Below are 15,456 nucleotides of genomic sequence, written 5' to 3'. Positions count from 1 at the left end.
GCTTCTTTTGAAGCTAAATTTCAACACTCTTTTTTTCAGATGGTTTGACCGACTGCGTGGACCCCGATTGTTGTCAACAAAGCAACTGTTATGTAAGTCCTCTCTGTCAGGGCTCACCAGACCCTCTCGACCTCATTCAGCAAAGCCAGCCCCTCTCCTCTCAGCACACTTCAAGACTCTTCTACGATCGAATCAAGTTCCTCATTGGCAAGGACAGCACTCATGTCATCCCCCCAGAGATTTCATTTGACAGCAGGTATATGTATATTTATTTTATTCTTTAATGAACAGTGGTCATGTTTGTCCTGAACTGTGAAAGGGAGATGTGTTCTAAAGATCATGTTACTTCTCATTCCACCCAGTCCACATTGATCTTTTTTAGACTTGTCTGGAATGCCCAAGTCCTTACTGATTAGTTACGGGAGAGAACTCATTTCTGGAGATTCTGTATCACATAAGATATACACGCGTGCGCGCACACACACACACACACAATGTGTATTATTTATAGTATTATTTGTTGATGTGTCTTTTAATGACGAAAACAGGTGGAAGTATAATTTGCAAACTCATTGTTGAGCTTCTGCATTGATCCTTTGAAAACACCTTGAATTTCAAGAGCTAAACTTTAAGTTTTATTCCATGATGTAATTTTTTTTCCATTTGAAAGAGCTGGGTAAATTGGACTTTCTAATGTGAAATGGAAGACTTGTGAAAACCTGTCTTCTATGAAAGTTCAAATGCACGAGTTGTCACTAAAGACCTGAGACCAAAGTGCAATTCGTTAGGTGAAAAATTTTTTTAATTGCTTATTTGAAGTGCAATAACATGAATTTGCTCATTGTTATTCATGGCTTCATCTTCAGCAATGACATATTTTACTAATTAACACTAGATATAAGTAAGTCACTGAAGTCAACATTTCTAGTCTCTTAAATTTGTCCTCCATTGTTCATTCCACCAGCTGATATTTCACTAGCTTCTACACTATTGCAAACAGGAATTTCGAAAATAAATGTGGAAACTATTTGTCCAGGAGCTTCTGTCCACACCTCACCCACTCAGTTACATCCTAGTCGGTGCTATCAGCCCCCAGGAAAACTCAGCCAAGAGGTTATATCGACATCAGTGACAATCTAAGAAAACTAAAAGTCACTTTTGACCTCCACACAGAAGAAAAAGGAGGAAAAGTATGCATGGAAATTTAAAATACTCTGTGTCCTTCCCACAGATTGTGTACTAGAACTGCTATGGAAACGTAAAACTTACTCATTATTTTTATTATTGTGCAGTTCTGACCTTTTAGGTCTCTGACAGAACCCCAGACTGAAATGTCAGGCCATTATAATAAAGGCCTTTCCTTCCAGGGGATCTAGACAAAGCGTGCCTTCTTCCAAGAGGCTCAGCTGTTCCCGTTTTGAAGCATTTCTCCCAGCTCAATAACAACTCTGGGGAAACTTTCTAGTGGGCTACAGTCAAAGTAATTATTTAAGTTGTAGAGACTTCTTTATTGTACACCAGAGGAACAAAAGGAGCAGGAAACAGCCATGAATCCCATTTTCTTATATAAGGTAATGGTAGGTCATCTGCTCTGTAGCTTTGTCCATGTTTAGGGAGAAGTCAGTCCAAAAAGAAAAAACTGAAAGAAATAACAACCTCCATGACATGGAGCTATATTAAAAGACTCACTGAACACAAGTAAAGTGAGAAAGTCAGGGCCTGAGAGAGACAAGAGACAAGTCATTATGACCCAGAGCAGGGCGTTTGAGCAATAAACTTCGAAAAGTGAGAAGAAACTTCAACCCCTGCCGTTCAGCTTCATGCTTCAGCAGCGCTCGCCATCCGCTCACAGAGCGAACAAACCTATTACTTGCGGTGGTGGTTAATGCCCTTCTCCTCCTCCTGGTTTGATGAGTTTTCTCCATTCTTTTGTAAAATGTTCCAAGTTATCATTTGGCTCTACAAGTCACATTTGAATTCAGAATGACAGGTCTCCTCCAGCCAGTGGTCTCAGTTATTACAGACATATCTAATCTGTCAGAAGAGGTGCGGGCCTTTTCCAAGGAAAATAGTTCAGGACAAGCAGTCTAAATATATTTCCTCTAAAAATCAACACATGCAGTGTTACTCTGGGTAAAATATATCCAACTCCGATCATGTATGTAAATAATAATAGTCACGAGCTCTTACTTCTACATAGTACATGTTGGTTTGCAGAGCGCTCAAACATGCATTATTTTCTTTTAACCTCACAATATTTCTGTGAATATGAATTGGTGTATTTTATATATGAGGAAACTGAGGTTCACAGAGAATAAATAACTTGCCAATGCCAGCAAGTTTGGAGTGTAGTAAATTTTGTAACCTTTCCATTATACCACAGCTGCCCAATTTCCACTTGTCCTTAAATAAGCACTGGTGACTTGGATCTAATTTTTACTAGACAAATGGCATCTGGGTCAACACAAGAAATTTGGATACCAAGTGATGTTTAAAAATACAGTTCAATTTAATACATTTCAATGGCATTATTTATAAACTTCAAACTCGTGCTAACGAACTTCCTCTTGGTAGAAGAATACCGTTGAATGACTGGTAAAGTAGGCCTTCTGCTGCATGTAAATTGTTACGGAGCACTTATTATGCATCAGGTCTCGCACTAAGTTTTTGCGTGCGTTATCTCATTTAATCATACAAAAACAACTGTATGGTAGACAGTGTTACTGTCCCCGTGTTTCAGGTGAGAAAACAAGAACTGAGATGCCAGGTATGTCTTTTGCCCCAGCTTACAACCACTGAGTGTCACAGTTAAGATTTGAACCCAAGCAGATTGATACTGAGAACGGACTCAGAACACTCGGTTGAGCCACTTTGGCTACCTAGAAGGCTAGGCTGGTGGACCTTGAAAAGACTTATGGCCCTAAAGCATCCCTGACTGTGGGGTGGTTCTCCTCACACAGATCTAGAACACTCTGTGCCATAAGCAGGTAAACCACTCTGCGCGTTTGCATTTGCCGTGTAATTGAGAGATAGCTGGGTGGGTAGATGAAGAAAGCATTGCCAAGGGGCTCATTTGCCTGCTGGCAAAACATGACCCAGACAGATGACTCGCTGCTGAGTGTTGCCACCATCAAAAGGCCTTAGGGCTAAACGCGGTGGCATACAGGGAACTAACTGTTGCAAGGACATGTAAAGGTTAAAGAACTGTTCATCCTTGTGCATCCAAGTGAGACTAGCCTTTCTTGTTCTGAATTTGCTGCATTGGCATGTGAAGCACATGGAATGTGCACCCCTGCGCCCCGTGACGGTGCACTGTCGCTGTGAACATGCACCCTGCCCACAGTGGAGTCTCTAACGAGCCCAACTCAATTACTGTTTTTTGCTAAGTACATTTTACCCTGTAGCCTGAGTTTCTTTCTTTTTTTTTTTCAATCTCCTCCAAACATGACTACAAAGTAAACCACATATTCTGCGTGCTCTGTATGACTTATTACTTTTTAATAATGTAAATAGGTGAACAGAAGCATTATTGATCTTCAGTGTCTAAGCATTTAATCACTATTAATAATGTAAAAGGTTTTTATAAATATGTAAAAACAAGAGTACATTAAACTAAATGACAGTAGTAATTTGCAAAGCCAGACATTTCACTCGCCATCACTAATGGAGAAGTGCATTTAAAAAACAAAATCCAACCAGGGTTAGTGAAACCGCTGACAGCAAGGTCTGGCCAAACTCATTTGTTTGTTTTGTAGCCATGAGAGGCTGATCTCCACATCAATCCATGTCAAGTGTCTACATCAGAGATTGCTTAATATCAGCCCACAGATGTATTTCATTTGGCCCAACATTTAGAAATTAGGAGACCTAATAGAAAAATTGGAATGTCTTCCTTCTCCTGAAAATTTACAAAGTTTGGTCTCTTTGGGCCCATGGGCATGGCATAGGCGCCCTGGAGCTGAGACCCAGCTGCCCCTCTGGCTCACTATTTGCTGTTGCCCTGACACCTGGCTCACTTCCCTCGTTTTCAGCGTCATGCCTGGCTTTGGTAGCATTTGAGTTTGTAATGTCTGGACTACACAGCTTCTACAGCATTCCTTGGAAAGACCTCAAATGTTTGGATTTTTTCTTTCTGCTCTATTTCCCTGAAAGTATTTAAAAAATCCAATCTTAACCTTTTACTGAATTTTGGAACCTTTACTATATTGATTTAAGAAGAGAAAAAAGTTTGCACTAAACATGAACTATTGTAGAAATCACACTGATGAAATGATATTTTCGCCATTAGTTTACTTGGGTACCTGTGTACACCTTGTAAGTAAGTCAGTGTACACTCTGCCTCGCCCTTAGACTAAAAAGCTCCCCCAGGACAGTGGGTTTTAACCTTTAGTAATCTTACGTCCCATCAATCATGACTTCAGATAATCCAGGCCCCATCATAGTAAAAGCAAAGCATTCACTTTCTATGGGAAGGATGTGTATGTTGAGAAGCATCTGACTATTATGTTCATCACTTAGAATAAATTTTAAGAACAAATTAAAGATCTGCAAATTTGCAGCAACACTGCTGGGTGGAATCGTGGCAGCCTCTTGTGCCCACTCCTGGTAGAATGCCTACCCTCAGTTGAAAAGTTCTACAGTTGGGACCAAACTCCATACAGCACTAAGCATATAACAGCACTGTTAATGAGCTACAAGATGGAGAGGATAAACAAGATGATATATTTCTTCTACATAGTTTCTCTTAAGCTGCTGCATTTCAATTTCTTATACCACACCAGGATGTACAATATTACTGTATTTTGCCACGCATGGTGCATACTCTTCTGCCCAAATTTTTGAGGGAAAAATAAGGATGCACATTATACATGGGTAGTACTAATTCTCTATCTATATAAAAGTTCTTAATTAATTTATTTATGCCTGTGTGTTAAAAGTGTAACTCTAAAAAGCAATAGCAATATCCATACGCAAAATAATACCCCGGAATACAATTATTTTTTTTAGATTTTATTTTTTTATTTATTTTTAGAAAGAGGGCAACGGAGGGAGAAAGAGAGGGAGAGAAACATCAGTGTGTGGTTGCCTCTCATGCACCCCTCACTGGGGACCTGGCCCACAACCCAGGCATGTGCCCTGACTGGGAATCAAACCCATAAACCTTCGGTTCGCAGGCCGGCACTCAATCCACTGAGCCACACCAGCCAGGGCCAATAATTGATTTTGTTTCTAAATGTAAAGAAATAAAAAATTGAGTTAAAACATTAAAATAAAAGATTTTTTTCCAGTGAAAGTTTGGGCCCAAAATATGGTGTGCATTATATATGGCAAAATATGGTAGCTTGGAATTGTCTTAACTGCTTACTCTTAAGTTCTGTGAGGACAAAGACCAAGTCTGATTTGTTCTCTCCTTGTTTTGATTGTCACTGTATAGCAAACTAAAACATGATGGATTAAAACAATGTTTATTTTTATATTTTGTGATTCTGTGGGTGAGAAATTGAGAAGGGGTAGAGCCAGGATGGCTTGTCTTTTCTCCATGATGTTTGGGCTCTCGGCTGGGATAGCTTACACAGCCGGGGGCTGGATCAGCTTGATAACAGCCAGGAATCACTCTTTCTATAGCAGCCTCCTTACGTGGGCTTCACATTGGCATGGCAGCCAACCTTGGGTTTGTCCAAGCTTTTATATTGTGGATCACGGCTCTGAGAGGGAGTCTTCCAAGAGCAAGAAATGGAAGAGGCAAGTCCCTTAAGGCCTGGGTCCAGATGTTTTAACAGTTAAACTTGTGCTATATACTGTCAGTCAAAGTAGTCACAGAGCTTGCCCAGATTAAAAGGAAAGGACATACACCCCACCTCTTGATGACAGAAGTATCAAAGAATTGGTGGCCATCTTTACCATCCCACTGTATCCCCAGATCCTAAAACAGTACCTGGCAAAAAGTAGGGGGAAAAATGAATGAACGAGTGAGTGGCTTAGTTGTAGTGATATGGAAGTGCTCTTCTCATATTTGCTAAGGAAAGAATCGTTTTAGTTGCCTAGAGGCAAAGATGATGCTAGGACCTCATATAAGTCAATTCCCAAATGTACAACCAGACGAAAGGTAAGATTCCTATTCTCCAAATAGTGCAAGAACAAATTCTTAGAAGATGAAGTGAGTATATAACATTAAGAAAGTATTCTTTTTAAAAAATTTATGAGGCATGTCACCACTGTCAGAGCCTGCCCATAATTGACATCATTTATAACTTTGTATAAGCAATAATCCTCTTTGCCTTCAGTGGGCTAGGTAATCAAAATTTAGAACTGAGAACAAATTAGAAAATAAAGAGCAATATCAGGAAGTTAGTGGGAAGACTCCTGTTAACTGGCTCACTTTGGTCTGTATCATTATTCTGTCTCATGAGAAAACCACAGATGAGCACCCCAAACAAATTCAGGTACCACAAATGCCTTGCGCATGCAATTCTTGGCAAACTCTTACTTACCCAAGCCTTCCTTCTCCTTTATTGCACCCCACTCAATAATAAAATCTTGATTCAGTCTCCTGATTATTCATGATACCTGGTAACAGCCATAATTACTTATCATAACTTGTTTAATAAAACATGCTTTTCTGCACTTAGCTGAGCTGGGAATTTATACCATTTTATATCTTGTGAATAGCAAAGTGGGTTATTGAATCAAGACTGAGGTTACAGGGAAGGTTGCAAGAAGATGGTTATTGCTGCAGAAGCTGCTGATGTTGAGTACAGACGAGGACTTAAGAATAACCATATTAGCCCTGGCTGGGGTGGCTCAGTGGATTGCTTGCTGGCCTGTGAACCAGCGGGTTGCCGGTTCGATTCCCAGTCAGGGCACATGCTTGGATTGTGGGCCAGGTCCCCAGTAGGGGGCGCGCGAGAGGCAACCACACATTCCTGTTTCCCTCTTTCTCCCTCCCTTCTCCTCTTTCTAAAAATAAATAAATAAATAATAAAAAAGAATAACCATACTATACAGATACTAATTGCTGCTTTTAAAAAAATATCTGTCTTATTGAAATGTTAGTATTTCCAGAGTAACTGGGTATTTTACCTCTGGAAGAGATACCAAAGTCCTCTGCTATCTCTAATGTAACATAACATCCTGATACCAACTCATTTTTTATAAAGTGATAAGGATATGCGTCCACTCCTTTATTCAAGAAATATTTCTTGACAACCCATTCTGTGCTAGGAAGTGTGCAGATGGCAGTAAACAAAAGAAATAGGGTTCCCTTATTCACTGAACTCCCTTACATCTCATGGCAGAGAGAATCAAAACATCGAGTAAATACGTAAATAATTAAATTAATTACGAATGGCAATAAATTCTGTGGATTATGGAACATCAGGTTTCTAAGGGAGCTTGGAGTTCATCAGCTAAGGGGTCCCAAGTTCAACTGCTCTGATGAGGGCAGACAGGTAGCCTAAATGGCTGTAAGACAAGACATGTTCTAGAAAACGAGGCAAAGTCGCTGACGAATTGCAGAAGTGAGACTGACCTGGAAGTTTTCAGCAGTGACTCAGAGATGGAACCAATTGACTCAGGTGAGCATGAAGCACTACTAAAACTGACACACACAGGAGACTATTGGCGACTTGCAAAAAAATGCAAAGCTTATTTAGACAGTGAGAAGCAAAACTGTTTGCAAGAAGTTTCACCCTTTGACATCTGGGGCTATAAATAATTTTTCTACAATTTAAAATGTTTTTATTAAACAGATGAATTCAAGGGGAAAACAATCATTTTGAAAATTCCCATTTACTGCAATGAAAAAATTTCTATTAACGATGTTTTGGCATCATTTATAATGATAGATCTGACAGTTTCTTTCAAGATAATGCACATTGGGAAAGATTAATCATTTCACTCTTGAGATTGAGGAACATTCCAATGTTTACTGGGTTCATTTATTCATTCAGTGATGGGCACTGCCCTAGGCTCTGGGCTACAGCTGACAAGGTACCTTCCCCCACAGTCTAGTGAGGAAGGCTGACAATAATGAAAAAGGCAAATGTCAGGTAGTACTGTCAAGTGAGATAAAGAACGGTTAGGAACAAAGAGTGACCACTTTAGACAGAGTGGTTCAGGGGAGCCTCTTTGGGAGATGACACTACAGCTGAGACCTCATAGCCTTCATCCCTATGTTAGATGATCTCAGCATGACTGCCACCTGGACCCTTATGCAATAGACTGTCACACAAGCCGCCGTTCGGCAGTGACTTTTAGGTGCCCTCTGAATTAAGACTCCACGGCATTGTGTGAAATGGAAGGTAAGACAAACCATTCAACGAATTACTGCATACTGGTTACTATGCTAGATTTTAATGATAAATGAATGGGGTGCCTGTCTTCCAGGGGTGCATTGAGAAAATTTGAATACCTCAGACAAACTGAATAGCCTCTAAAAAGGGAAATCGGCAACAACCCTAAACAGTTAGTCATGAAAAGAAAAAAAAAAGAGAGGAAGAGAGAGCTTGATCAATTAGTGTCAAACCTAAAACACATAGAAACCACTTACTGATTTGGAATGATGAAAAAGAAGAAGTCAGAAAAGCTTATATTTTAGAGTATTTATAAGGAAACACAATGTTATTACACTATACAAACATTCATGGAATTACCAGTTTCACCTATGAAAGTTAACTCCCAGAAGATCTATAATGTAATTATTTGTGATTTTGCTGAGGTGCAAATGTGAATCTGTATGCTTTGTGTTTAACATTTTCCTGAATCTGTTAGCTAAGGACCTCCAAGTCTATTTGCTAGTGGCAGATTTGTGTGTATTTTTCATCTAGGAACGTGGAAAACATTATAGCAGGTACACAACAAGGGGCTGATAAACGTACACTGCAACAATTGCTGAATAAATTGAATACGCTTAGGACCGGGGGAAGCTCTGTCTAAGGCATCAGCATCCACAAATCTATCTTGTGTTCCCCGTTCTTTCTAAGGTGATGCACTGCACATGACCTGCCCGCATTCGGGAAAGGAATCCGAACGTGGCTGGGCTCAGCCATGGTTCCTTGTGATTCTGTTTGTCTCCCCATGTTGCTTTTCCTGAGCAACTGCCTTTGCTTTTCGCTTCTGAAGTTGTCCTAAGTGGGAAGTGAGATGGTTGCTACTTGCTAATAAAGCACTTTGATCTCGTTTATATGAAAGGTGTTACGTGTGTGAAGATGGGATCTCCTGATTTTCAGACAACTACTTTTTCTAATGCTAAAGTTCAGGAAACACATGTTCAAGACGCATTTAAAACATTACAAAGTGCTGAATGTTCCAAGATTTATAGTGCTGACTAGCTCCTGAAATCAGCAGTCAACACCTAAAGGTACCAAAAAGAAAGAATGTGTGGCTTTCACTTCTTTGCAGATACTTTTAAGCAAAGAAGAATAAAAAGAAACCAGAGAACAAATCTTTAAAAAGCAATTCAGTTGATTATTCGTGATATTTTGAAACTCAGATGTTCTGACATGCTTAATAATTGTGATTAGTAATACCAGTAGCTATCTACAACTTATCTCAGTGTGAACAGGTACTTCTTAATATTTTATCCATCTTCCTGCTCAATTAGGATTGAAATTTGAAAGGCTCAAATCCTTATTACCTACTACTTCGCCATATAGTTTGCTTGCAGTGTCTCTAGCTGGGTCTATCATCTAAATGTATCCCTAGAGAGGGCAGAATTAATGCCTGTTTGGGGAAAAAAGGATGAGTGATACATTGTAGCTCATCTCCACTACACACCCTACACATAGAAAGTCTGCAAGATGTCCTCTGGATGGCACCATCTTTGTAGGTGAGCACTTTTTTTTTCATTCGGGGCCACATTTTTTACATCTTAAGAAAGATCTGTGTACAGTTCAGGCCCTGTAGAGTCCAGGCCAAAAGCCTTCCACCACTCTACCACTTACTTAGCTGTGTTATCTTGAGCAATTTTTTAACCTCTCGGACAGGGCTAATGGTTGTACCAACTCAGGATTATATCCTGATATTAACTGATATTAAATGAAATAAGATAAGGAAATTACCTGGCACAGCACCTGACTCGTGTGCTTAATAAATATTTATACAAATATATACCTATATTATATATACCTAATGAAAATCAAGGTATGTAATTGAATATAATTTGAAAAGTCAGTTCCAAAGGCAATTTTTTAATGTTATTTTTAAAATTTATTTCTTGATGAGAGAGAGAGAGACTCAACCTGTTGTTCCATCCATCCATGCACCCATTGGTTGAGTCTTGTATGTGCCCTGACCAGGGGTCGAACCCGCAACCTTGGTGTATTGGAACGATGCTCTAACCAACTGAGCTAGCCAGCCAGGGCAAAAGGCAATCTTTTTATTGGGTTACTTTATCGTTACAGTGTCTTTGTAAAGTGATTGAGGATAGGACAGGGAGGAACTATTATTTTCACTTCCCACAAGGAGCAAATGAGACCAAGAGTAATTCCTTTTCTTAGGAAAAGCCGTAATGGTGATTACTAGCAAGCCAGAGCTAGAACCAGTGTGGACAGAGTTAGGCCAGCTTTTTGCCTCTGTGAAGGGAAGAGTCATCCATGGTCAGCCCAGAGTCAACAAGACAGACTTTCCCTGTATTTAATGACTCCGTTATTTGAAGGGCAGACTCACAGAGAAGTGAAAGGGAAAGGTTAATGAGGCCACCAAATCCCCATAAGGCTGATTACAAAGGTAAACCATTTGCGTAATGTGTACTACAGGCAAAAACAAACTAAAAAAAAAACGAAAAGAAACTTGAGACTATTTAAGAGTTGCAAGGGCTTACAGGACAAATATTTCAGGATTCAAATTCTCGACAAAAATAAACATGTGTCTAAATGAAGGAAACTGGCACTTAGTCCTGAAAATGTGACTGTGTCGTCAGTTTTCTTATTGCTTCAAAACACTTGATCTTTTTCCCATTACTTTGGGGATCTCAGGCATCCAAAGCAAGCCTACTTTTGACAAGCAATTACCAGGGCAGATGGGAAAATAGCCACCCTACCTCAGGGTGAGTGCCCCCATTTTGTTTTACTTGAAACATCACTAGCCATGAGGAAAATAATTCTGCTTAAAAAGCTATCTGCATTTTCAATAGCACCACCTGTCCTAGAGTCCTAGAATGTTGATGGGTAATGCTCCCAGCTGCTTTTAATGTTACCCATTTGGTAGGTATTATTTATTTGGGCTGGTGACCAACTGAGTAGGATTAAATCAGCCTGCTCTATTTAAGTAAAAACTAATGAGATTTTATTGGGTTTGTATATGAACGTTTACTGCATTCGCATTTTCAGGACATGAAAACAGGTTTATGCTATAACATTAAATGTTTTCATGGTGCTGTACTAGCTTAGCTAGCATATGTCAAAAAACCAGCATCTGTTGTGTGGAACCCCCCCCAAATATCTGAATAGTAGAACCCTCGAATGTATGTAAATTATGAAATACGAAATCGTAATTATATGGTAATATATAAAGGAATAATGGGGTTACTCTTCATAAATTAAGCATTTGAAGAGAACCAGTCTTTCATTCCTCCCAGTCACGGTGGTACTATTGAATTCCCTGAAGTAGTCAATTATCAAACAAAACTCTCATGATGAGAAAGTCCTAATGCACAAGCCATTTTACTGGCTCCTAATAAATGAACTGCAAGGCATCTGTCACACAGGAACCTCAAAGTAGTCTCCGAAACCCTTGAAGCAGTGCTGTGAGGATAGGTTGCAAGTATCTCACTACTTCATATAAAAATATTTGACTGGAAATTCTCTGAAGCTTTCCTGAGCACGTGCTGTGTATGCCAGACACTGGGAAGGATGCAGAGAGGCAAATCACACAGGTCCTTGCCATGGAGTGACTTATCGAATAAGGAGGACAGATAGATATGGAACTTACCCTAGACTGGCTACACTAAGTTCAAGAACATGGATACGAGCACTGTCTAAGGAGAATAACAGGGGTGGGGGAGAAAAATGTCACTTATTTGGGACGAACAAATCAGGATAAAACACTTTTCCATTTTGTAATCACCTGATTTGAAGGGGCCCTACAGTTCATCTTGTAGTCCAACTGCCACTTTGTCGTGACAGTTCAATGTGACTCCTCAAAGTATAGTTTTACAAACCATTCCCATGAGGTTCGCATGGAAGTTAAAAAGTCATTCCTCGCAGATTTCATAATGGCGAGACTGTGAACTAGTTGGTGACTTGCCTGCTTTTGTATGTTGTACGCCCCCGACTCCCTCCTCCGTTCATACATTTTTTTCAAGATTTTATTTATTTACTTTAGAGAGAGGGGAAGGGATGGAGAAAGAGAGGAAGACAGACATCGATGTGTGAGAGAAACATCGATTGGTTGCCTCGCGCACACACCCAATTGGGGACCTAACCCACAACCCTGCCATGTGCCCTGACCAGGATTCGAACCAGCAGCCTTTCGCTTTGTGGGACAGCACCAACCAGGGCAGTTCATATATTTTAATTAGCTGATTATGTACTGGTCTTGCTTTCCCTAAAGCAGTGGTTGGTTGTCAAACTGAGAAACTTGGGAGGGAGAGGGGCAGTCTGTTTTATCAAACCCTCCAGATGGCCAGGTACATGATCAAGTTTGATAACCAGTGGACTATATGAGAGGAAGATGGCCAGAAAGGACAGAGGACCAACACCACAGTCCCAAATTCACACTCTAAAGAGAAAATTCTTCATTCATTGCATTTTGGAAGGGGGAGGGAGGTGGCGGTAAAAAGGCATCTTAAGCCCTTCGTCCCAGCCCCTGAGGTATTTGTATTTCAGTAGGGTCCTGAGAAGCAGCAGTGCTATAGACCAAATGACACAACCTACAACTCTGGCTATAATAAGCCAGCAGGAGAAGATGTCAGGAAAATCATCAAACCGCACCTCATATGCAGCAGGTTTCTGCTCCTTGGAGACTCGAAGCAAATGCCAGCTCATTGAGGAACTGACAGGGCAGGATTCCAAAGTGAGCAGAGGAGTCACATGGCCTCTCCCAGCCCAGTCCTTCTCAACACTATCTTGACTAGAGCTGTCACCTGCGGAAAGGATTTCTTTCATCTACTCCCATGGAGAGAACCACCTAACCTGCCCACCTCATGCTAGATCCCCTGCTGGCCAGGTCCTTGAATTTAAATGCAACCCTTCAGTAGTTGCTTATACTCATGATAGCAACAAAAGCAAATAGCTATAACTTCCCCAGCCCTGAGCCTAATTTCCTTAAGAAAGATTTTAATCAGAAACACAATGCAGTAAATTACATCTTCTTTCAGCAATTTAGTTTTCAGCCTTGTTTTTCAAACCAACTTTTGTGCTTGAGGTTAATGTTTTTGCCTGAGGTGTTGAATGAATATTGGAAATTTGACACAGAAGACAAAAGACAACAAATAAGGGAAGAGGAGAATGGAACCAAGAGTTTATTGAAGGCTGGGGATAATTTGACTATGCCATGAAAATAGCAAATACAGAATGAATTAGACCTTTTGCATCAGAACTGTAACAAGCTGCTTGTTAGTTAAATAAGGCTTTCAGTAAAGTGTACTCTGACTTTCATTTCCCATGATGCCCTGTTCTTCAGACCAAGCTCCAGACACCAAGGGGATTTAGCATTTAGTTAAAGGGAGAGGCAATTCCTTTGGGGTTTCTGCTAAAGCATGGTGACAGCAAGTAGACAGTTTGGCAGCAGCCTGTATTCTCCAGAGAGCAGGAAAAGAGACACTTGGGGGGGGGGTGCTTTCCCCCCACGCATGTTTTTAAAGTCACATTGGACACGTCCATCTAAGTTCAAGTACTCATGCTGTAACCCACAACAGCAGGGAGAGGTTCTTGTTTTTAAAGATTCGAGAAAGCAAAGCACCTCACCCATGGCAGAATCGAAGGAGAGCCCCAGGCAAAGACGGACTGCCACTGAGAGTACACACACATATACACATCAACACAAAAGACAGTCACACAGGTCCTTGAAGGTTGCAGACTCATGTTGAGGGTAGTTTGATGTGGCAACACTTGAAGAGCTCAAGATGTTTCCCCAAGGCAGACCAAGTATGGCTGCCTCATGTAGACGGCCATTTGAAGAAACCAGAGACTCTCTGGGAGAGGTGACAGGGAGGTACTACAATGGGAATGATGAAAAGCACAGAAAACAGGATTGCAGCACTTACTACCAAAGCCAGACCCTGCCATACACGTAATCTCAGTGCTTCAGCGGGGTGGCGGGGTGGGGGGGATGCAAGAAAAACTACAATAAAGATAAAAAAAATGAACTATACAAGCTGCCTTGGGATGTGAGCAGCATAATCGGAACAAATTGTATGAATGGGGGAGAAACTACATTTTAGTGGATATGTGGATCAGGAAAAATAAAGCAGAAAATTGAGTTCAGAAGCTGAGAGTTCACCAAATGGCAGTTGAATGAACAAGGGGCACAATACACCATACTTGCCAAGAATGGATGAAGGTTCCCTAAGGGCGATCTGAGGCGGGAGAACCTGGGGAAGCCAGCGGACTCCGAGCTTTCTTTCTGAAATGGAGAGTTTGCCTGTGCAGTGCCAATCAAGATCACGGCAAACTTAAAAAGAATTTTCTAATAATACTGTCCCAAAATTTAGACAACTTACACTAGTGCAGGTTGACTGATGTTGGTCAAAGATTGTAGTAAATACTAGTAATCCAGGAATAAAAGGAGCTACGTGTTATTCTTGTGAAAAATGGATGACATGGAGTGTGTAAATAATGGGAGCAAATGCAGCAAAATACAGGGAATTGTAGAACGTTTAAAATCTAGTACATTACAAAGAGAGTCCAATGCTGATAAATGCAGAATAATAAGTTTTCATATGCTGTGAGTTGGTGTGGATCATAATATATGAGAAATAAAAAAAAGGGGAGTTAAAAGACATGTCTGAGCATCATTTATGAATGATGAAGAGTGAAATGAATGAGAAGAACAGGTAGACAATGTCTTGAATAATGACGACTTTGATGAGTTGTTATCACACAAACCTGTGTGCTTCATAAAATATGAGGAATACTAAAGAGCAGAAGAGTCAAAAGACAAGTCTACTCAGAATGAGATACAGAGTGAAGGAAAAGAAGAATACAAGAGAAATGCACAGAATAATGATGACTTTTATGAGACTTTCACCCACCAACCTGGTCCTTCATAAAATAAGCTGTATAGAAAATAAGAGAGCAGCAAAGGAAAGAGACAGGTATGTGTCCGTCATAAAATATGAGCAAATAATGCCAACTAGGCTTGACAAAATAAAAACAAAAACAGTTGAGCCTAGTACAGCTGTGGGAACACACAATGTCTAGATTAATGTGAACAAATAAAATGAGGAAGTGTAGAATTGTCTTGGCGATAGGGAATCAGTGACAACCTAGGTGGGCATTATTATTGTTGCGAAGGGCA

General features: G+C 40.3%; 1 protein-coding gene across 1 annotated transcript in view; it reads left to right on the top strand.

The window, feature by feature from the left end:
• The window catches only part of TENM1 (teneurin transmembrane protein 1), a 368,853-nt gene that overhangs the window by 206,986 nt on the left and 146,411 nt on the right, over positions 1–15,456 (top strand). The window contains exon 11 of the mRNA XM_054576998.1: positions 40–256. Within this exon, the coding sequence (XP_054432973.1) occupies positions 40–256 (217 nt within the window). The remainder of the gene's footprint in view (positions 1–39; positions 257–15,456) is intronic.

The sequence above is a fragment of the Pteronotus mesoamericanus genome, unplaced genomic scaffold, assembly GCF_021234165.1.
Source record: "Pteronotus mesoamericanus isolate MK-2021 breed Mesoamerican mustached bat unplaced genomic scaffold, CSHL_Meso_final contig_40, whole genome shotgun sequence".
Taxonomy (NCBI): Eukaryota; Metazoa; Chordata; class Mammalia; order Chiroptera; family Mormoopidae; genus Pteronotus; species Pteronotus mesoamericanus.
This window is presented reverse-complemented; position numbering and strand designations above follow the sequence as displayed.